Source organism: Chondrus crispus, genomic scaffold, assembly GCF_000350225.1.
Source record: "Chondrus crispus Stackhouse genomic scaffold, scaffold_108, whole genome shotgun sequence".
Classification (NCBI taxonomy): domain Eukaryota; phylum Rhodophyta; class Florideophyceae; order Gigartinales; family Gigartinaceae; genus Chondrus; species Chondrus crispus.
In genome coordinates, this window is record NW_005178943.1 from 146155 (window position 1) to 167300 (window position 21146).

General features: G+C 50.9%; 12 protein-coding genes; 4 read left to right on the top strand and 8 right to left on the bottom strand.

The window, feature by feature from the left end:
• The window catches only part of CHC_T00001666001 (hypothetical protein), a 1300-nt gene extending 255 nt beyond the window's left edge, over positions 1–1045 (top strand). The window contains exons 2-3 of the mRNA XM_005712614.1: positions 1–899; positions 1034–1045. The exon at positions 1–899 is cut by the window's left edge and continues 89 nt beyond it. Of these exons, the coding sequence (XP_005712671.1) occupies positions 1–899; positions 1034–1045 (911 nt within the window). The remainder of the gene's footprint in view (positions 900–1033) is intronic.
• Positions 1046–1047: 2 nt separating this feature from the next.
• CHC_T00001667001 (hypothetical protein) lies at positions 1048–3498 on the bottom strand. XM_005712615.1 is given in 2 exon segments: positions 1048–1455; positions 1456–3498. 1 exon segment carries the CDS (start codon positions 3496–3498, stop codon positions 1456–1458), a length of 2043 nt encoding a protein of 680 aa, XP_005712672.1. The 3' UTR covers positions 1048–1455.
• A 1072-nt stretch (positions 3499–4570) lies between these two features.
• Positions 4571–5611, top strand: CHC_T00001668001 (hypothetical protein). The gene has a single exon (XM_005712616.1). It carries the CDS (start codon positions 4571–4573, stop codon positions 5609–5611), a length of 1041 nt encoding a protein of 346 aa, XP_005712673.1.
• Positions 5612–5621: 10 nt separating this feature from the next.
• CHC_T00001669001 (hypothetical protein) lies at positions 5622–5768 on the bottom strand. The gene has a single exon (XM_005712617.1). The coding sequence runs from the start codon at positions 5766–5768 to the stop codon at positions 5622–5624; it is 147 nt and encodes a 48-aa protein (XP_005712674.1).
• A 67-nt stretch (positions 5769–5835) lies between these two features.
• Positions 5836–6726, bottom strand: CHC_T00001670001 (hypothetical protein). The gene has a single exon (XM_005712618.1). The coding sequence runs from the start codon at positions 6724–6726 to the stop codon at positions 5836–5838; it is 891 nt and encodes a 296-aa protein (XP_005712675.1).
• Positions 6727–7302: 576 nt separating this feature from the next.
• On the bottom strand, positions 7303–8407 carry CHC_T00001671001 (hypothetical protein). XM_005712619.1 is given in 3 exon segments: positions 7303–7705; positions 7706–7761; positions 7879–8407. 2 exon segments carry the CDS (start codon positions 8405–8407, stop codon positions 7706–7708), a joined length of 585 nt encoding a protein of 194 aa, XP_005712676.1. The 3' UTR covers positions 7303–7705.
• A 275-nt stretch (positions 8408–8682) lies between these two features.
• Positions 8683–9852, bottom strand: CHC_T00001672001 (hypothetical protein). XM_005712620.1 is given in 2 exon segments: positions 8683–8889; positions 8890–9852. The coding sequence occupies 1 exon segment, from the start codon at positions 9850–9852 to the stop codon at positions 8890–8892; it is 963 nt and encodes a 320-aa protein (XP_005712677.1). The 3' UTR covers positions 8683–8889.
• Positions 9853–10983: 1131 nt separating this feature from the next.
• Positions 10984–12489, bottom strand: CHC_T00001673001 (hypothetical protein). XM_005712621.1 is given in 2 exon segments: positions 10984–11022; positions 11023–12489. 1 exon segment carries the CDS (start codon positions 12487–12489, stop codon positions 11023–11025), a length of 1467 nt encoding a protein of 488 aa, XP_005712678.1. The 3' UTR covers positions 10984–11022.
• Positions 12490–12580: 91 nt separating this feature from the next.
• Positions 12581–12709, top strand: CHC_T00001674001 (hypothetical protein). Its single transcript, XM_005712622.1, has one exon. It carries the CDS (start codon positions 12581–12583, stop codon positions 12707–12709), a length of 129 nt encoding a protein of 42 aa, XP_005712679.1.
• A 12-nt stretch (positions 12710–12721) lies between these two features.
• On the bottom strand, positions 12722–13372 carry CHC_T00001675001 (hypothetical protein). The gene has a single exon (XM_005712623.1). The coding sequence runs from the start codon at positions 13370–13372 to the stop codon at positions 12722–12724; it is 651 nt and encodes a 216-aa protein (XP_005712680.1).
• A 4-nt stretch (positions 13373–13376) lies between these two features.
• Positions 13377–18546, top strand: CHC_T00008304001 (Kinesin). Its single transcript, XM_005712624.1, has 4 exons — positions 13377–13383; positions 15875–17165; positions 17373–18250; positions 18407–18546. Exons 1-4 carry the CDS (start codon positions 13377–13379, stop codon positions 18544–18546), a joined length of 2316 nt encoding a protein of 771 aa, XP_005712681.1.
• Positions 18547–19215: 669 nt separating this feature from the next.
• Positions 19216–21146, bottom strand: part of CHC_T00009234001 (Serine/threonine protein kinase) — a 2726-nt gene continuing 795 nt past the window's right edge. The window contains 2 exon segments of the mRNA XM_005712625.1: positions 19216–19382; positions 19383–21146. The exon segment at positions 19383–21146 is cut by the window's right edge and continues 795 nt beyond it. Coding sequence (XP_005712682.1) covers positions 19383–21146 — 1764 coding nt within the window. The 3' untranslated portion in view covers positions 19216–19382.

Consider the following 21146-nt stretch of genomic DNA (forward strand, 5'->3'; position numbering starts at 1 on the left):
ACTGCGTCTGTCCCAACGCAGCCATCATCCAACCTGGCGACACCCTCGCCGTCGACCTCACGCAGGGTGCCTCTGGAGACGTCCCGCAGGATCTCGACTCTTGCGCCGATCGCTTCTTGCTCCAGGCCGTCAAGCTTGATGACTCTCTCTCGCACGTCTTTGATGGCAAGGATTTGTCCGCCCTGTTCAAGAACGCCTCCACATCCCTCTTTTGCAAGGTCCGCTTTAATGTCAAGCTTCAGCTTGCAGAAGCCCATCAACAACCCCCTTTGCCTGAGTCTCGTGCTCCCCTCATGAAGTCTGACACTCCTGCGAACGCCTTACCACCGACCGAGAAAGATACCCCACATTCCCCCACCAAGCCCCCTCTCTCCCCCGCCCTGCGCATCTCACCCAGACTCTCATTATCTACCGCTAGCGCGGCACCACCGCCAGGCGTCTCTCCTATTGCCCCAGTCCTCAGTCCCCCTGGCGCGTCGCAGAGCCCCGTCGCCTCCTCCCCAACCACAGCGACTCCGAAAACCCTCAAATCTGCTTCGACAGAAGCAACTGTCGCGAAAGCATCGGAGCCTGACTACAAGTCCGTGGCGTGGGCAAGGGAACGAGTGTTGGGGGTGCGCCCTGCGCCGAAGGTGTCTCCCCCGCCTCTCGATCGCTCCACCAGGCAGCGCGTTGCCGTCGAGCGAGCAGGGGAGCTGGTGCGCGTCATCAATATGCGCAAGGGCGACATTGACACGCTCAAATCAGAACTGGCAGAGGCTCGCCATAAGCTCAGCGATGCCCACATGGCGACGAGACCGGCTTATGATGTAAGATATGAAGTGAACGAGAGTTCTAGAGTGCCATTTGCGCAAATATGTATTATGGCGGTGATATCTGGTGCTTTGCTTCAGCTCCTTGTGTAAACGTAGGCTGGCGGCGTTTGTGGTCGTCTTGGAAGGAATCATTTTATAGAGCGATAACAGAGTTGCCTGTTGTGTGATTTAGAACATTGTGGTAGATTTAGAGTTAGAATAAGTAAATGAAAGCTTAGTGGGCTGCTTGAGCTACGAAAATGCGTCATCGCGTTTAGTTCAATCTGAAAGACAGTCACGAAGTGTTGGGCTATGCTAGTAGTGCCGTATCCTCATTCGCTACAGCTGTCTTTTGCCACAAGCACATCGCTAGTTGTCCAAAAAGTGGACATCTTGTGGTCCTCGTCATTCGTCACATTGCAGCTCTCAAACGGCAAACATGAAAGCCAAAGAGTGAACCACCGGAATGCCCCACCGGAAATAGTTCGGGACCCTCCACACCCAGAGCCCCGATATATATATACAACCGAAATATCCAACCGCCGCCCCGCTCCCATCTCGTGTTGGTCTCGCAGTTGTCATTGATATGCCCCGCAAAACTCAAGCCGGACTTCAAAATATGGACATTGTGACCTCCTGGTGCTTCGCTGATTGTGACAACTCAGCAGCTATGCCCTTCCTCAAGTGAGTCGAACGCCCCTGTGTTGTTGCTATTGCTCTCGACGGAACTACAAAATAATTCGTCAGACACACTGGTTGCCCAAACTTCATGGCTCATCACTTGATCCTCAAAGTGTGCAAGATCCGTATTGAATTGAATTTCTGGCGAGGTCCGTTCCGGACACACCGACTGCCCCATGGATGGACAGGGCGCCAGAGCAGCGAGAGGTACAGTCCCATAAAAAGACGGCATATCAAGAGGGCCAAGGAACTGAGGACGCGTCGCCTCGTATGGATACGCAGCCTCGGTACTTGATATGGCAAGGTCTTCCAAAGAGCTGCGTGGTAGCGCTGGATCAAGCAAATACGGTTGCCTGATTGCAATCTCGGACTCCAACTTGCTACAGCCGTGCTCATCGTTGAAGGAGTCCATAACATCGGATTTTTCACATCCTAGGGCCCTTTCGGAGTGGGCAGGAGAATCAAACAAGCCGTGGGGGTCTTGTAACGAAATGTCAGAAAACAAAGCATCAGGACTGGCTCTGCTAGTAATGGCGAAGGCTTGCTCCTTGGCGGCAGTAACGTTGATCTGACCTTCCGAAAGAGGTACAAAAAGTCCCAAATCTTCTTTCGTTATGCCATCTAAAGACTCAGGCTCAAGGAAGATTTCGGATGAATCGATGTCGTCGTGGAAGGATGACTTCTTGTCTTCAGTGGAAACTTCTGGAGATTTGGACCGCGATCTCCTCGTGGAAGATTTTGGTGAGCCGGGTTCCTTCTTCGGTTTTGCAGGACGCGGGGAGCTGGCCCTTGAAGCCCGAGGGGAAGACGGTGGACTCCTCGTTCTCCCAACGCGCTGCGCACGGCTTTCTATACCCTCCGCGACTTTGCTGCGGTAGTCGGGATCACTCCAAAGCTCCTTGATCTTTGCAGAGAGCTTGGCTTTCGTCTCCTCTGCCATTGGGCGTTTCTCTCTGACTACGAGATGCTGAGACTCACTTAGTATGTAAGACTTCTCCAACTGATGCTGGACTTTTGCGTTGAGATCTGCAATTACGGATTCGGGAAAGGAGAAAGGAACTGCCTGCCTTTTTTGTTTACGGATCGCAGAGTTAGCTCCCCTTGAGGCACGAGCCGTCTCCCGAATCTTAAGCTTGGTGGCCTCAGAGTGCTTGCGTCCCTTTGCGCGCTCTTTCAAGAGACGCCGCATGGCCGGTTGCAACATGGCGCGCCTAGTACCCTCGGAAATCTTCCGTTTTGTCTCTTCTGAGTGTTTCCTACCCTTGTTCCATGGGACGTTGCCGCGATTCGCGGCCGAGATTTTGCGCTTCGACTCGGCGGTATGCTTGTGGCCAGAAGCCTTGGGTGTGTCAACCGTCGGCAACAAGGTGGTGGTAGCGGACTGGGTACCTCGGAGAGTGGAGCGGAGCGGGGCTGCGGCGGCCAAAGGGGCGACGGTGGATTTCGGCGCAGCGCGACTGCCGCGGGGCACGTTGATATGTCGAATACGGGCCTTGTGAGCTGGTTTGGGGGGATTCACGGTAGCATGCCGTGAGGAGGGGCAGAAGACGTTGGGGTTGGGGACGGGGTGGATTGAGCGTGCACTGGGGGCGGCATTGATTCTGTGGAGGCCAGGGACGAAGAATAGATTGAGAAAACGAGGTGCCATTTGAGTCTGAATGGGGAGGGTGGCGGGAAGGGGGGGGAAGGGGGTGAAGAGCAAGTTAGGATGGTAAGTAAGTTGAGCGTCCGGAGAACGGACGAACGGGACACAGCTGTGAAGCGGGATATCTGAAACGAGATGACGACACTGGGGAAGATGGTGAATATGGATGGCAAGCGAAAGGGGGTTGCAATGAGAGAAAGAGGTCTGAGGCGCTGTGAGAGGCGGGGCAAGGCAAGCATGAAATAGAGCCTGGGGTGGACTTGATCCCTTAAGAATGAGAGCTCGTCGATAGGGCTGGCAGCTGGGGCAGGGAGGGGGGCTGGCTTGCGTAGTCCGAGATATTGGGGAGAAATATGGATAAATTGGCTCTTGAACCATTACGTCGGTGGATGGATATCAGTCCATTTAGAGAACGCCAAGTGTTTTCACTTGCAACCACACTTACTCGCAATCAAAGGGTACTGTAAGGAATGAACACGGGGCTCGCAGATTTCCTAACGTTGATGAGACTCGAAAATCTTTTTGCGGCTTTTAAAATCCTGAAATGTAAGCACGCCAGCGCACGACTGCTCCTATGGGAACTGTCGCAGAAAGCGTGCCGATACCGACTGAACTTTCATGGCAGAGAGGTGGCGCATTGGCACGTCTCACTACGCTCGTTGACAAAGGCCCCTTCCCGGCAAGCTCCCACCACGCGCAGTGGTGCCACTTTGTAAAATATCGTCTCGTTTCGGTCTCGCGACGCCTCGTGTGGGCGCCGCGGCACGTCCGTTACCTAGTACTACAGTAGCGCCCTGCCTATGCTTGCAAACTACAAGGGAGATCACTTCAACGCTGTTGCCAACATAGGCATTCATAGCACATGGCCCCGCGAATTGCTGGCGTTTCAGAAGCGCCACCTCACTCATACTGCACTGTACCAAGGGTATTGTATGCACCGTGCACCGTACAGCGCCGGAACCACAGTGCCTCTGCATGTACTAAATGTGTATCCCGCCTTACATACCTCAACAGGACACGTTGACAATTGCTTGGGACTTGCCTCGCTGGACAGCTCAAACCGAGCCCCTACCCCTGGCCAGGGCTCCCACGTGTCCACTGAGCGAAGTAATGCTTCGTTGTCGGTTATGTCACTACCCTGCCCCTAGGGCCCTCACCACCGCTCGTCGCATTGTAACTTGTGTGCACTTTATTGGGAACACACTATATGCAAACGACGTTTCAACCAATATCCACTCGGCGGAAAAATTAAATATAGCCAACCGCAGGTTCTCGTCGGTCCTCTTTTCCCCTGCTGATCACTACCCTGCACTGTAGATGGCCGACGGCGAGCCCCATTGCTGACGCTGCCCCTTTCCTTCCCCAATTATCACTCCTCAACAAAGCATCTGCAATTAATCCTCATCCATCTAACTCGCAAAATAACGAAGTGGTCTTTGTCAACTTTCAAATGGTTTCCGACCGCACATCCCCCGCTCATCCTCCATCTGCTAGTTCCCCTCAATCTAACAACAAGAACTTGATTAGCAATGTATTGTTTGGGGGGGTCGCCGGTGTTATCGGTCAAACATGTGTCTTCCCTTTATATACCATCAAAACAAACTTGCATCTCTACCCAGGTCGCTACCAATCCATCCTTCACTGCGCAAGAAAGATTATCCAACATGAATCCATCCGCGGTTTGTACAAAGGATTGCCACCGGCCCTCACAGGCGTCTTCCCGGAAAAAGCAATCAAACTCTCCGTCAACGACTACCTCACTGCCCTCCTTGTTCGCAAGGACGGCACAATTTCCATCCCAAACTCCATGCTCGCAGGCGCCGGCGCGGGCTTCTGCCAAGTCGTTGCCACAAACCCGATGGAAATGATGATGATCAACATGCAAAGCGCCGCCTCTAGAGGTCGCGCTGTGAATACACTCCAGATGATCCGCCAACTCGGTCTCGCTGGATTGTACAAGGGTACTCCCGCTACCCTCTTCCGTGATATCCCTTTCTCCATCGTCTTTTTTAGTATGAATGCTGCCCTTCGTCAACGTCTCACCGATTCTGATGGTAGACTTCCTATTGCAAAAGTGTTCCTTGCCGGTATTGCTGCGGGCTCCACCGCCGCCACTCTTTCAACACCTATGGATGTCATTAAGACAAGACTCCAAGCGAGCGCTGGTGATGCCACTAATGTCGCCACCTCGAAACCGACCTCCACCCCGGGTCTCGCAGATGCTATGCGTCCAAGCCAAGCGAAAGTCCCGACCACCACGGCCACATCGCGTGAATTTTCCTCATCCGCGCGCACCGCAGCCGCAGGTGGCGCGGATAAAATGAGGTATACAGGCATTGCCCATTGTGCGAGACACATCTACGCAACAGAGGGTGCCCGCGGGTTCTTCGCTGGGGTCGGTCCTCGCATCCTAATCATCTCGCCTCTCTTCGGAATCACCTTGTTTTTCTATGACATCCAACGTAGGCTTCGAGAATCAGGGCGGCTGTGACCCAGACGCTTCACCATATATGAACCATATAGTTGGACAACCTTATCGAGCGCGGTCCATGCGGTAAATAGTACCATAAATTTTCTGGACGCATCCTCAATAGGGAAGCACTACTTGTGTTAGTCCATGACATGTAGTCTTGTTGAGAACTCATCATCCGTTGCAACAGTGCTTGGGTCAACGGACAACGAGAGCTGAGCCCCCTCACCTCACCACGTATCAAATTACGGTAGGTTACTGACCCATTTTTGATACGCCTCGCCCTCACCGTACCATCGCCGACTGGTCAACATCGAATGATCACAATCGTTACATATCACCAATCTCCCGCTTGGTGCACACGCCGCATTCACTGGTGTCACCCCGTCCCCGTCTACGTTGCCTTCCCCACTGACAGCCGCATAACTGAGGTACGCCACATATTCGCCGACTGAACCATTCCCGAACTGCTTCCCTATAGTCCCAGTCCCTGCCACACAAACAAAGTCGTCGACGAGGTCTGACATTCCGCACTCCTTGTCAATGTATTTCAGTAATCCTCTCGTTTGATCCATCTGTCCTGTCGGCGGTGCCTTGTGCGGTGTCCCAAGCGTAACCAGTGAAGACACACGCAGCTCTGCTGGGGCACACTCGGCAAGATATGCGCGACCAAGCCAGCCCCCAGCGGAATGTCCGACCACACTGATACCGCAGAGATCCATTCCAGATTCGACTAGCTCCCTCAGTCCTAGATCAACGCATCCAAAGTACCACTTGAGAACTTGGTCAGGGCGAAGCGTGCCTTTCCAGTAGTCAGAAATAAAGAATCCTCTTGCGTTCAAACTCCATTTCCATCTCGCGACAGGAGCTATGGATACCGCGGCGTGCCCTCTCTCGGCGAGACTTGAAGCCAAAGACGCATAGTCAGCACTCGAATTTCCAAGACCTGGGAGAATAAGGACGGGCGCAAACTGCGGAGATGCATCGCCTGAACCGGTGAAAAGTAAGTTTGTGGCAGCGAAATGAGAAGGGCGGCGGGCTCTACGCTGAGGGGACTTCTGAGGAGCAATCCATCGCGGCCTTGACAGCGGAACGAAAAATGCGGAAAAAGAGGCAAAGCCCAGCTGCGAAGCCATTTCGGGCCCAACTACTGGTAGTTAAGTGTCGGGGCCCTGGGCAAGTTGCTTGGTTTGCTCCATGATGTGATATGAACGGAGAGCATGTATCGAGGATTCTAAGTGTTCTGGACTTGGCACAGCTGATATCGTTTTGGAAGAAACTTCATCGAAATCAAAGCCATTCCAGCCACACACATACCGTACATTGAGACTAAAATTTAAAAACTTAAGACGCCCTGCACGTCAAACACCCAAGACAACTGTCGCTCTGTTCAGCACTTGCACGCCTCCTTCACCCGTTCTAGCTAGCGTCCAACGTCATTGGCACTCGGTGTCTAGATGGCAAATGTTTCACCTCATAATAACCTTTATGAGGCATGAGGCCAGTTTTTTTCTTTTTTGCAAAACTTTATATATGAAACCGCAAATTTTCGAAATCATTTTTGACACAATTACTTTTCGCACTTGCGAGGGCCATCACATCTTGCAGAACATCGGGATAGCAGTTTTGAATACACCGAAAGACTTGTCATCGAGTGGAGTTCCGAGAGAGTTGGGTTTCCGGTTGCATTTTTAACACAGCCTTCAGGTTTGCGATTGTAAAAGCTTTTACGCAGTCCTTTCAAAAGCTCGGCCTAAGCCGCTTCCCTCTCCAACACGGAAACACAGCTGCCAAAAAAAAAACCTCAGTGGCTGGTGGGAACGACTCCCTTAGGCCTGGGCCTCTATCTCAATACATATCATCGTCGCAGTTCGTGTTCCATACGACTTCCCGAAGCGATTCACTGGCCGTGCTCCACCCGGTTGGAACAGGGTAGAGAACTTCAGCAAATGTCCGAAGCTTAGATTCATTGTTTGCTGTCTTTTCTCGAGCATGTCCTTGATGAACTGCACAAAATGGCTTTAATGCTTAACTCAAGGGTGCTGCACACATGAATAGTGAACTACTGGTCCATAAATCCTCTTTGCGTATCGCTCGAAATCGCTAAACCCGCAACTACGAACACGAAGCGCAAGTTGAATTGGCGCTGCTCGGCAAAGTATCCATACCACCTGCGCAACTCGAAAAATATGCATACGGTATAAGCCCAGTCCGCAACACAGAAGCAGTTAGCAAATTTCTATCTTCTGAACACGGCAGGTACAACAAAACAAAAGTAGCGCACGTACCGAAAGCACTTGGTCCTCCAGACCCACCACCACCTCCTCCTCCTCCACCGCCTCCACCACCACCACCGCCACCGCCAGCCCCGTAAAAGCGCGACGACCGCGGTGCCGGCTTGCGCCGAGCCTGCTTCGCCGCTGAGGGTTTAAAGATAGAGGTAATGAACACGACGAGGGCGGCCCACACGTCGAGCAACAAGCCGAAGCCCGGAATTAGACAGAGCGGCCAGGGCCCGCGGCTGGCGTTCTGCACGACGCGCCCATTACGAACATACGCCATTACGGGATGCGGTTGTGCTTCTCGGCTACACGGATACCGGGCTGTGATAACAGGGTCGGTGGACGGTGGGTGACTGAGCCGGTGAGCGCAGATGGGTTCGTTCGAACAACTGGAGAAGGATGTGTCCGGAAGCAGGTGCGTTGGCTGTTGGAAGTACGACAAAATTCCCCATGCTATTCCTTCTGAAAATGACGGTTCTACTCTTGGTATGGCCGAATTGCCAAAAAACACAAAAGAGTGCCTTACTGCCAACATGACATTACTTCTTCGACACTGGATCCTTCCTCACACCAATGACAGGCCACAAGCACTAATTAAACAGGACCTTATTTAGTTTAGTTGTATAGCCCGAGCAAGGAACCCCCCGTCTGGAGTCCAGCAATGAAAGACAGGCACCAGACTACGTTTGCATTGCTGCCATTTCTCACTTTGTTTTCCGGTACTTTGTGGACCGTAATCTGAGTTCAGTTAGCATTCGATTTCTTGGAAAGACAGACGGGGGCACATGCAATCTTTAATAATGCTTGGAGTAAAGGGTGCCAAATAAGTTAATCTTTAGTAGCGTCAAGATAAGCTAGTGGGGTTTAAGCATTCTACAGTGGCGCTCGGAAACACAACGGTGGGGTCATGTACTCCGCCCAACAAACGGGTAAAACGCCGCCTCTGGAGAGAGATGAACAAGTAGACATCCATTCTTGTACAAATCTTCAACACGCTCTGGTGCGTTCAACTCCAAATCAGTGCTTATACATAGAGTTCTTCGCCTTAGATCTAAGCAACTTCTCCGCCTTGGCCTGAAGCGCAGGGTCTCTTGCCTTCTCCTCTAGCTTCGCCATAAACTTTCCCATCTTGCCACCCATTCCTCCTCCAGATGCAGTCCCAGCATTCGAGCTATACCCTCCATGAGGCTTCTGATACGCGCCCGGCCCTGATTGCGGCATCCCATCGGCGCCTGTATGGTGGTGCGGTGCGGCACCACTCGCATGATATTGTTGTGACGACGCGCCGCTCGGATACGGCTGCTGACCATGGCCTCCATTTGCACCCGCCTGCTGCCCATAAGTGCTAGTCGGATAGGGATTATATCCCTGCGGATCCGTAGGATAAGGGTCCTGCGGCGGAGGAGGCACGTGAGAGCCTGTCGGATAGGGTTGATGCATTTGGTTGGACGGGTACGGTGCGGTTGGCGGAGGAGGCACGTGAGAGGCTGTTGGGTAGGGCTGATGCATTTGGTCGGACGGGTACGGTGCGGTCGGCGGTGGAGGTGCAGGATATCCGCCTGGAGCAGCGGCTGACCCCGGGGCACCATGACCGCCTGGTTGCTTCGAATTGACGCCAAACTTGGCCTTGTTCTGATCCCAGACTTTTTCGGCTTCCTTGAGGAGGCCCTTCTTCATCTGCTTCTCGAAGAAACTCATTGTGGATGGGGGTGTTGGGAAGAATTGGATGGTAGATTGATTCGGGTGAGTGAAGGAAGAGGGAGAGTGGGAGTGAATATGAATATAGTGTGCAGGGGTAAGATGAAGTGAGGTTGTATTTATACAGTACCCTTGGGTACGGACAGTGGAAAAGGGTCTGTCTTGGTCGTAACAATCACGGGGCTGGCAAATCATGTACACCACGTCAGCGTTCTTTCGTACGTGGCGAATCCACTGCGAGAGCACGAAATGCCGGGATGCAAACCAGTTTGCTTTGGACATCTTAATGGGCGGCCACTACATGGCCGTTGAAAACAAGGGCCTCCCATCAGCACAGTAACGATGTGGGGCGCGGGGTTATGTGGCAAGAAATGTTTATTTTTATGAATGGGCTGCAATTTTTGGAGCTTCACTCCCTGCCGCGCGCACCTTGGCCGCATCTTACTTATTGCGAATTTCTTGAGGACTCGTTCTTGGGGAAAAACATCAAAGGTCGGTGGAACGCACAGAGGCACGCGAAAAAAAAAAAAAAAAAAAGAGAGAAAATCCATTCAGGGTCTTGCTCTTGAAGGCGGGGCAGTATCAAGTTGATAGATACTATCAACGGAGTGGCAGAAATGCGGCGAGATTTACTGCTTACATCCGTGTCCATTTTCTCGAATGCCAAGTCTTATCAAAACTTAATTTTCTCCATTTGTACATTGCTGGAGGGCCACCAATGCCACTTGGACGGGGCTACTGTACTCGCCGTTGACCCTGAGCGTACTGTAGGTCTTGTGTGTATGAACTGTGTTGTTTCATCAACCCCTTGTTCGTCCGACTGACTCGACTTTCTACTGTCACGGCACGTTTCCGTGGCAAGCTGCTGGCAGCTCTGGCACCAGAGCTGGTGTTATGCCAAACGAAACTTAGCTTTAAGATGGTTCTTTCAAAAACAGGGCGCTATCATGATGCGCATGCCTGTGAAGGTTGAATGGCGTCAGCAACCGACTTCTCCGAATGCAGACGAACCCCGCTATTTTTGTTGAGTACATATGCACGGATAGGACTGAGACCAGCTGATATCGTCGAGTGAATGTACGCACCAACTACTCCAAAATACACACTATTAAGTCACATTCGTTCGAAATTGAGTCGAGAGATATGTACTATCCACCAGCATCCCCATGCCTCTGGTACAGGCCTGTCTCTCGCTTCCGCTTCTCGAGAGGAACGTACAAGATGCATGAATCACTCACCTGAAGCCTTCCCTTGAGTCAACAAAAGACATGCAACACTAGCAAAATCCCAACCTTGCTTACTGCGTTGCATTTGTACCTGACCACATTTGCCGAACGAGACCAATTTGCCTTCTACTCTCAAAAGGACATTGTTAGCATGTGAGTGAAAGAGGGTAAGAAGTGCATGCTGTTGACAGCACCTGACATCAGGTCATTTTACAATATCACGTGTCTACCTCGAATCCCGGAGCGAGACTGTCATATTGAAAACAGGCTTTTTCGCAGTGGAATCGTTATCTACAGTGAAGTACCCAGTACGCTCAAACTGGAACGTCGTACGAACATCGCTCGACACTGCACTAGACTCAATTTTCGCCCCATCAACCACAACCTCCCCTTCCTCATTGAGATCCTCAAGCCATTCGTTGTTCAGAGACGACGGGTCTTCAGATTTGAATAGCGTGCTGTATAATCGCGCTTCAAAGTCAACGCTATCCTCCCCAACCCAATGAAGAACTCCTTTCGGTTTGCTACATTTTTGGTAGTCAAACTCGCCCATTAATTCACATGGTTTCCCATTATCTCCTGTCACAACCTTAACAATTTTCACAGGGTAAGCGTAACGGAGCATCGCCGTTTTCCCGGGTGCCAACCCGTAGTAACCCTTACTGTCTTCCATTCTGAAATCCATCTCGTCAATATACAGCGTCCTTGACAATTTGATTTCCCGACTTCCCATTCCAGCATTCTTCGGGTGGTTGGCAACAGTAACTTTCTCCTCTCCTCTAAAATTGGTAATGATTAGTCGCAGCGGTCTCAAAACTGCCAGCACACGCTTTGCATTTGCGTCTAATTCGCTTCGTACCCAATATTCCAGGACGTGCATCCCGATGACGTTGGTTGCCCTCGAAATCCCAACTGCAGAGCAAAATCGATTTAAAGCAGCTGGAGGGTACCCTCTGCGACGCATCCCAACAAGTGTTGGCATTCTGGGGTCGTCCCACCCTCTTACAATATTGTTTTCCACCAACTGTTTGAGCTTTCGCTTTGACATCACAGTGTACTGCAAATTGAGACGGGCCGATTCCCATACGAACGGCCGATACAAATCCAGAGCCTCCAGTAACCAGTAGTACGAGTCGCGACGAATTTCAAACTCTAATGTGCAAAGTGAGTGTGTAACCCATTCCAGTGAATCCACAATACAATGCGTGTAATCGTAAGAAGGATACACGCACCATTTGTCTCCGACGTGAGGATGAGGGGAATGCAATATTCGATATGCTACTGGATCACGCATGACCAGGTTAGCGCATTTCATGTCTATCTTCATACGCAAAGTTGCTTCGCCTTCCGCATACTTTCCCTTTCGCATGTCTGTGAATAGCCTCAAGTTCTCTTCCACAGAGCGGTTCCGATAAGGCGACTCGACTCCATCTTTGCGGTCACGAGAAATTTCTTCTCCCGTCTGATGGCATACAAAAGCTTTACCGCGCTTGATCAATTCGACAGCTAGATCATACAATTGATCGAAATAATCCGAGCTGAATGTGATCTTGGCCGGTTCGTGGCCCAACCACTTCACCATCTCTTTTATGGCGTCGATATATTCAGTCTTCTCCACGGTTGGATTTGTGTCATCAAAGCGCAAAATGCACTCTCCGCCCATTTTCTTTGCATAGCCAAAGTCAATGAACATAGCCTTTGCGTGTCCGACATGCAAGTGTCCATTTGGTTCTGGTGGGAATCGGCAAATTATTTTCCCTCCAGTTGCTTGACGGTACTTTTCCATGAGCTCAGGGGTGTTCTCAGCACTTGCCATACCTCGGGCTTCGAATTTGCTGGGGATGCCTTCAAAAGGATCTCGCTCTTCCTCAATTTCAGGATCCTTTGCGGCTTTCGGTTTAACACGGGCCTGATGCAGAGAGACATTATGGTTTGGCGAGGTCCGCTTCCGTCTTCGGCCCGAGCAAAGCTGCAACTTTCTCTGTAATCAATGCGCTGACTGCTTTTCCCTCGGCAAAACGTAGGTTTTTCATAATGTCTCTCTGCATCAGGCCCGTGTTAAACCGATAGCGCTTTTCAACAAGTGCAGGTGTGTTCTCTTGAATCGCAGAGTCCACAGCTGCAGTAATTTCCTCTTCGGTGACAACGACACCAACACCAGCAGCCTCTTCAAACTCTGATTGATCAATGGTGACCCTCTCCTCATCGATTTTGACGACAGCATTGGGGACACCGTCTCCCAATTTCCGGTAGAACGAGACGAGCCACGCAGCAGCAGCCTCGACGTGCGGCGCTGCCCCTACACGGCCATCCGAAATGGAAGCAAAAAGCATGTGACGACCTTTGGCGCCAACCGTGTTGCCCAGTTTGGTAATCGCTGTGTATAGAAGGCCCGCCTTGGCCTCTTTGTTATTGGTCTCGGGTGTGATGCCGGCTTCATGGAAAGCCGATATCATAGCCTTAAAGGTCTTCTCGCTTTCTGCAACCCGGGAGGAAAGTCGAGAATCGAGCCCGAAGGACTCAAGCTCTGCGATCCTGGAGGCGGCGGCATCTTTCTTCTCGGATCCCGCCGGCATGATTATGCGTCGTTAGAATTCGCGCAGCTATTCGAGTAGTCGTGACAATCGCTGTTCGGATCTTAACACGTCGTTTGTTTGTCTGAAACAATGGCGCTATTTGAAGAACTCTAACGCTTCAGTCAGACCAGTTTGAGAGGAGACACAAAAGCCGTGGACTCTGACGACGACAAAAGAGAGTAGAAAAATTGACACGTGGAAGTTCGTGGGACCGGTCTAATGTACGGATGCGGCGGTCAAGTCGCCCTCGAGTAAACTTTACAGTAGGTTTTGAAGGCCATTTGGAGTGATCCTTCAGAATTCACGTCCAGCAAGGCATCGAGGGGCCTGACGTGAAATAGAGGTGTGCTAATGCCAGCAATACCAAACCGTAGCCGAGTCCTGGTGCCACACCGGGACTCGGCTACAGTTCGGTATTTTCGAGCATGCTAACATCACTAGAATCCAGCAATGACATCCATGTGCTGTACCAGCTCATGTTGCTTCAGTACAGGGCTGCAATGCTTTCTCCGCTTGCAACAAAAGCGCACAATTCGGACCTATTTACAACACAAAAGTCTATTTCACCTCTTGATCACTTCAAAAATGCACCTGATCGCCCCCCTAAACGCAAAATGGCCCAAAGATGAAAGATCACCCGAACAATCTTCATGGAACACGTGGGAAGGTATCTCATCTTTCCGTCCCAGAGTACGGGCCAACGAGCCGGGTCCAACACCAACACGCCTGTGCGTTTGTGGCAATCGAACAGTGTGTCTGAGCCGTGCCATCTTTCACGGTATGTTGGCATCTCTATCCGGTCGAGGTTCATTAATGCATTACCCAATTTGGTAGATGCATTTCACTCAAGCGGCAACGGGATGTCACAGATACAAAAACATGCAGCAGATGAGTCACGAAACCATGCCAGTGAGTCAACATGACTGAAGCAAAAGCATAACAAACATAACGAACAGTCTCATTTTTCTCCTCGTTACTCAATTCGTTCTCACAACGAAATGATTCAGGGAAAAGTGCTAAGCAGACGGTAGGAAATGATGCACGTTTGGGTACTATCAATGATGAACTTTGATACAATTTGTTGTGGGCTCTCGGATTCCGGTCGTGTCCAACCGCCTGAGCAGTTTCTTGCAAAAAGTGTGTTCTACGCCCAAGGTTGAACGAAATATACCCAAGGATAGTTGCTTTCTTTATTTGTTTTAGAACATCTTGGTAGAATTATCCTTGACAGAATATGTATCTTCAAGAGTACGCCGCTACTCTTAAGCATGGAAGTCCGGGATTCATTACATGAAGACAGTCCACGGTGCGAAATAATCTCTTAAGTTGATTACTTCCGGCCTCTTTTCCAATTTTGTTTATCCTTCCTTTAATAGTAGGTGAGCCCCCGACTTTTCCTCTAAGAACAGCCCAGAAAGCGCACATCTGCGTATCTCTGTGAGTTTTTCTTGCAGCTGCGCTATCAAGCATTTTCTTACTTGCCTACCGCCCCATCAAATTGAAGGGCATTATTTTTTTTACACGCAATCGATCATTTTGCGTGTGTGACTATGAGTACTTTTGTTTACAATGGCACGCAAACTGTTGCTTCTTGAAGACGCCGTATGCTTTTCAGCAGCGTCTAATTGACGTCCTTCCTCCACAATTCACTCAACTAAATGAATACTCGCAGGGAACCACATCCTCAGAAGAAACGATAGGGAGTCGAGGATCCAATCGCGATTTATCTATCGCTTGATATCGACACTTTTCGACGCTCTGGCAATGCTTTGCTATGCAGTATATTAAATCACATGAGTATACTGTACCACAGCAGATACGAGTCGCCTTGCGGCAGACCTTGGATGAATATCGTGTGACAGTCTACGAAGCAAGGGCATCTTCGACACAGTACATCGCGTTCTAAGTACAGTACCCTTAGGGTACTGCAGAAGCGAGACAATCTATACTTGACTAAGGCCACGAACACGTGATAGAACTGATGTGTATAGTATTGAGACCACAGCGACGGTGTAGAAGGGAGAACTTTATAAGGGTAGGAGCCTGTACGACTGCCATCCGTACGGACTTCAGACCACTGTGGTATATGGAATTAGAGCTGCTGTATCTGCGTGCGAGCTTGGGGGTATGAGTCCCCAACGATCTTGGGGTTTCAAGCGGGAATTTTCAAATTCAAATTTTCAATTTTCCATCGGAACCGACCACTTTCATCGACCCAATTTTTAACCTGGGCCAAAGTCCCCCAACAGGCTCTTCAGAAGGAAAATCTCTCCCGAACTCACGCCGCTACATGTTCTCTTCTCCTGTTTCTTACAAAACTGAGGCTTATATTTTCGTTCCGTTACAGGTCTACTGGGCTAGCTTTGTTCCAATCGTAGTATCTGGTGCCTTCCTCCCCAACGCTGAACGATTTCCAGTGATCTTCACTTCTCTCCTAGCACTCGCAGCGTCCTGGTGTTGAACCCACACTTCTGTTTGTTTGTCTCTGTGACGAAACGACAGTGTCATCATCTAAGTCAATGCACAACCTTGGCAAGATGGACCAGATCAGGAAACCGCTGAGCGAGGTGTCCAATAAGCAGGTCGACATACGCAGCTCTCAGACTCAAAAGCAAATTCTGAGCGCAAAACCGACTATCAAGAAGCCTTCCGAGGCCCCGAGCAAACGTTCCGAAAGGCCAAGTCGTCTTCCTCTGGTCCCAAGGAGGCACACGCAGACCGGCGTCCCGCCTAAGAAGCCGACACCCCCAGTTCCGAGTCGCAGCAGAGCGAAGCCAAAACGAATTGTAGCTGGTGCGCCACACAACAGAAGAGAAATTGGCTCGCAACCCGAACATCAGAGCGGTGCGATGACCCGACGAGCGACGACTTCTATGAACTTTACAAGAGGGCGGATAGCTACCGTACCTGTTCGCAAGCCTTCTTCGGAGGAGGTCATGCGCCAAGCAGCTAACACACAGTGCCTTCGGGATATTTCATTGAAGACCGACAAGCTCCTCGCGGGGCTCAGTTCCATCTCTTCTGATCAAGAAGCCACACAGATACCCAAATCTATTTGTGATGAGTTGGGAGGGACGATTGAGATGCTTCAGAAGCAAATACAGTCGCTGCAAAGTGACAGAGATGCAAAGGTCATGGAACTCATGGAGGGTAAGTTCGAGACCAAGAGTGAGCTGCTCGAGGTGAACTCGAAGCTAAAGCAATCAGAATTTTTTGTCGACCAACAAAAAAACAAGGTCGCTGCTCTTGAGAAGGAGTTGGAGGAACTACGAGCCAAATATCAGACACTCGAGCGCGGAAAAGCTGAATCTGAAGACGGGGTGCAAGTAGCAAAAGGAACACTTGAAGCTCTGGAGAGGCATCTCGAAGAAGCAAATGGTTTGAAGTCAACACTTGAGGAGGACAAGAGGAAGTTGCAGATGGCAATCAAAGAGCAGAAGAACGCACAGGAAAGTATGCAAGACGAATCAAATAGACTCATTGCAAAGCTCAAGGAGCTCCAACGACGTCTAGAGGTGGCAGAATCCGAAATTTCATCTCAGGAAGCCAACATTCGCCGAATTCGAAGAGAAAAGGAAAGCGCTGAGTCTGAGCGAGATGATTTTGAGAGGGAGCTCGGAAAGAAAGCAAACTCACTCCAGGAGCAAATCGTGAAATACGAGGAGCTGGCTCGTGAGGCAGAGTCTCTCAAAAGCGGCCACGCCGCAGACAGACAAGTCGCCGAGGGCAAATTTGCGGAGTTGCAGAGAGAAGCCGCTTCACGTGTCGAGTCTCTAGAAAGAGACTTGCAAGAGTCGAAGGGGGTCGGCTCTCGCTTGCACTCAGAACTAGAAACCAAGAAACAAGAACTGCAGCGCCTTCGAGATGCGCTATCTCTCCAAGAGAGCAGCATTTCAACGTATAACAGCGAAAAGCTCGCTCTTGAAACTAAGATTACGTCTTTGCACGCCGAGATAGGCACAAAGACAGACGATTACGCGAATTTGAGAGCGGAGTACAGAAAGCAAAGCAGCACAATTGAAATCCTTGAAACACAAGCACGCGAAGACGCTGCTATGCGACGAAAGTTGCACAACGCGATACAAGAACTGAAAGGAAACATTCGTGTGTTTTGTAGAGTTCGACCGCTTCTCCCAAAAGAACTTGAGTGCCCTACCGCGTCAAAAGCTCTACAAATGTTTGAATATAAGGACAGAGGGCATGGGTTGGTTGCGAGGCCACCATCTGATGAGTCGAAGGGCAGTCTTTCCGAGTATCCGTTCAAATTCGATCGAGTGTTTGGGCCGCAGAGCGATCAAGCGTCCGTGTTTGAGGAGATATCACAGCTTGTACAGAGTGCGTTAGATGGTTACCGCGTGTGCATCTTTGCATACGGACAGACAGGTTCTGGAAAGACGCATACGATGCTCGGCGAAAGGGGGGCTGGAGATGCGCAACTGGGAATGGTTCCTCGATCAGTGCGCCAAGTCTTCCAGTCGGCGAAGGAGATGGAAAAGGATCAGTGGTCATTCAAACTCAAAGCCTCGTTCCTGGAGATCTACAACGAGTCTATTCGAGACCTTCTTGTAGACAACTCGGGCTCTAATAAGTCAAAGAGCAAAGACGAACAGTTTAAAGTCATATTCAACCCTGAGACCAAGCTTTCCTCTGTTGGTGGCTTGACCATCATCGACGTGGAGAACGAGCTACAGGTGCAAAGATTGGTGGAGAAGTCCATGAAGAACCGGGCTACGGCCGCAACACATGCAAATGAAAGAAGTTCCCGCTCTCACTCTGTCTTCAGATTATACATCGAGGGGAGGAACGGCTGTACAGGACAAAAACTGAATGGTCTCCTAAACCTCGTAGACCTCGCAGGTTCAGAGAGACTCAAGCAGAGTAAGGCGGAGGGTGATCGGCTGAGGGAAACTAGGAATATCAACAAAAGCTTAACGTCTCTAGGACAGGTGATTGCGTCTCTGTCAAACAAGGACAAACACATCCCGTTCAGAAACTCAAAACTGACGCATCTGCTGCAGGACTCGCTCGGCGGAGATTGCAAGACTCTGATGTTCGTCAACGTTTCTCACGCGTCGGAGAGCTTCAACGAGTCTTTGTGTTCCTTGCGGTTTGCTTCGAAAGTAAACAGCTGCCATGTAGGCACGGCACGGCGATCCGCAAAGATAGAATTGTGACGAGCTTCGGGGCAAGGCTACGACAAGAGTGAAAAAATAAATCCTGCTTTCCCGAATTGACGGTCTACCTTTTCTATGCAGTCCTCTTCTCTACAGTCATGGGCCGCTCGAGAGACTTTTGCTCTTGAGAGCAGAGATCAGCCTGATAGGCCAAGCACACTTGTGCTCTCAGCCTGAGAGGCCGAGTACAAGTGCCGAGCACTTGCAAATGGCCTCCGACTCAATCGCTGCTCTCTGCATCAACGTCCCGCGCGACACGTGTACCAATGCTGACGGTCCGCCGATCGGCTCTGGACCATTACATATAACTGAAATCGTGATATTTCCCAACTAAAATTCATTTGTGGTGTACTTCAGGACCTGTTTTTTTTTTCAGCCTCATACTGTAGGGCCAACCGTTGCTCCCGTATCGCAGTGCACCGAATCGCCAGAGCTCAAACTTGTCCCGCAACTACCCTTCAAGGGTAAGTGTTGTGCCAGAACGACGAATCTTGACCATAAAGCATCTGTTATATATGGACACACCACAGCATCAAGCGACGAGCAGGACGATTTCAGCACGCTTCAAAAATGCGGAAGGCATCATTCCGCCCGTGGATACACAATCAACTGGTAGCATTCTACGAAAAGCTTCCACTATCATATGCTGATAACCAGGTCGGGTGATTCAATCACGCCATTTTTAGTAAAGAGTTAAGTTAAACAAAAGAATAAACGTAGTATGCGTCACTCGAACCGCAATCTAGATAAAAGTTATTCAAAGCAAGGAATTCAAAGTCCATTCTGCACTGCGAACAGTTGACGCCGCGCGTGCTACACTAGTGTCATCTTCATTCCTACATCCAAGGAGCAGAGGAACCCATGGGCGCAATCTCCGTTGTGGTATCGTCGCCTTCATCTTCCTCATGCTTGCCGCGGTCTAACCGACGTTTGCTGCCACGCGAAGACTTAGGCTTCTGTGTGGCTGGTTTTTTTCGAACCGTGGGCCTATATCGTCCTCGCATAATAATACCGGCATTCGACCCACAGCCGGAGCTACCACTTGATAGCGTCGGGGTAGTCATTGGTGGATCAGACTCATGTGATGACTCGCGAAAAAAAGGGTGCTTCAACGCCTCGGCAGAGGTACAGCGCGTGTCGGGCTCAAACGCAAGCAGGCGTTCCACGAGGTCAAAAAAGTTGGCGTGCCCTGGGCATCGACTGATATCCTTCAGTGCTTGCACGCTTCGAACCACACGCAACGATTCCTTGGATGACGCCCCATCCGGCCAGTTCAACGCTTTGCGACCTCCCGACATCCGGCTAAAATATTTTTTGCTCGACCCGCCCGCTCGCAGCACCATCGAGTCAGGAATCGGTCCGAGCACGCCGCTCATCATCGCAAGATGCTCCAAATTTTCGTGCGTTTGAAACAATGCTTTGCCCGTGTAGAGTTCCACGAGAATACAGCCGATGCTCCACAAATCGCACGGATACGTCCATCCCAGGCCGAGTATGACTTCGGGCGCTCGATAATGTCGCGTAGAAATAATAGTCGAATGATGATGCGTTTCAAAAGTCGCGCTCCCGAAGTCAATAAGCTTAATCGCGTTCGATTGCTGCTTGGAGTCGACAAGCAAGATATTCTCCGGCTTGAGGTCAGTATGTATCAACGTCAAACTATGGACGAAATGGACGCTCTCCAACAGCTGCAGCGCATATTCTCGGACCTGGTCCAGCGGGAACGGTTGAAACTTGTTGCGCCGCAATTGCTCGTACAGGGATGGACCTAGCTTTTCGAAGACCATGCACACGTGCGATCGATAGTCAAACCACGAGTACAACTTGACGCAGTGATAAAAGCCTTGCAGGTCGCGCTTGTTGAGGTGGTGAAGGACATTGATCTCGAGTCTTGCAGCTTCGCGGTATTTTGTGACGCTACGGACGACTTTGATAGCGACGCGCTTACCTTCTCTTCGGTCCCAGGCTTCCACAACCTTTCCAAACGTCCCCTCCCCCAAATCCGAAAGAATCTTGTATCGACCGTGCGGAAAATCCGTGTTGGGGTTTAAACCTTCGCCAAGTTTGTAGATGAGGTGTCCCTCGGCGTCGTCTTCGCACGGAAGGGCGTAGTGGCCCCCTCCAGGTTTGGTAGGCATGTATCGAAGCGAGGTGGAGTGATCCGAGGTGCGTGGTCGCTTCTCGATGGTCTCCGGACGCGGCGCACGGGTAGTGGATGAAAGCAAATTGGGATGACACGGTGGCTGTTGATGTGACTGAGGGTTGGGGTTTGTCGGGTGTGAAACGGTGGGAGCGAAATTGGTGTGATTGGACGGAAAGGCATGCTGCGGGGCAAAGTTGATTTGGGCGTAATGGAGCGGGGCCTTTCGCGGCGGGCATTTGACATCGGGGTTGAACTGCGGTTGCAGGGTGACGGGGTTGTGCAGTTGCAATGCGTGGACGTATTGTGGGCGGTGATATTGCGAGTAGTCGTACTCGAAGATGGGCAGCGGATGAGGGGGTGGTGGGTCCGGACGGGCGCGCTTGCGTGGGTTGTGCGGAGATGAGGCGAGCGGCAGAGCGGTGGGGGTGAGGTCATTTGCGCGCAGATAGGCCGAGGG

What these genes read in the sequence shown, in the direction of transcription:
- CHC_T00001674001 (XM_005712622.1), top strand. Translation starts at nt 12,581, where the DNA reads ATGAGCTCAGGGGTGTTCTCAGCACTTGCCATACCTCGGGCTTCGAAT.
- CHC_T00001667001 (XM_005712615.1), bottom strand. Translation starts at nt 3,498, where the DNA reads ATGGTTCAAGAGCCAATTTATCCATATTTCTCCCCAATATCTCGGACT.
- CHC_T00001670001 (XM_005712618.1), bottom strand. Translation starts at nt 6,726, where the DNA reads ATGGCTTCGCAGCTGGGCTTTGCCTCTTTTTCCGCATTTTTCGTTCCG.
- CHC_T00001668001 (XM_005712616.1), top strand. Translation starts at nt 4,571, where the DNA reads ATGGTTTCCGACCGCACATCCCCCGCTCATCCTCCATCTGCTAGTTCC.
- CHC_T00001673001 (XM_005712621.1), bottom strand. Translation starts at nt 12,489, where the DNA reads ATGTTCATTGACTTTGGCTATGCAAAGAAAATGGGCGGAGAGTGCATT.
- CHC_T00001669001 (XM_005712617.1), bottom strand. Translation starts at nt 5,768, where the DNA reads ATGATGAGTTCTCAACAAGACTACATGTCATGGACTAACACAAGTAGT.
- CHC_T00001675001 (XM_005712623.1), bottom strand. Translation starts at nt 13,372, where the DNA reads ATGCCGGCGGGATCCGAGAAGAAAGATGCCGCCGCCTCCAGGATCGCA.
- CHC_T00008304001 (XM_005712624.1), top strand. An exon ending in CTAGAAAGAGACTTGCAAGA is followed by an intron (nt 17,166 to 17,372) that starts GTCGAAGGGGGT and finishes AGCGGAGTACAG; the next exon opens with AAAGCAAAGCAGCACAATTG. An exon ending in TTCAGAGAGACTCAAGCAGA is followed by an intron (nt 18,251 to 18,406) that starts GTAAGGCGGAGG and finishes CGCTCGGCGGAG; the next exon opens with ATTGCAAGACTCTGATGTTC.
- CHC_T00001672001 (XM_005712620.1), bottom strand. Translation starts at nt 9,852, where the DNA reads ATGTCCAAAGCAAACTGGTTTGCATCCCGGCATTTCGTGCTCTCGCAG.
- CHC_T00001671001 (XM_005712619.1), bottom strand. Translation starts at nt 8,407, where the DNA reads ATGTTGGCAGTAAGGCACTCTTTTGTGTTTTTTGGCAATTCGGCCATA. An exon ending in TGGAGGACCAAGTGCTTTCG is followed by an intron (nt 7,762 to 7,878) that starts GTACGTGCGCTA and finishes CGAGTTGCGCAG; the next exon opens with GTGGTATGGATACTTTGCCG.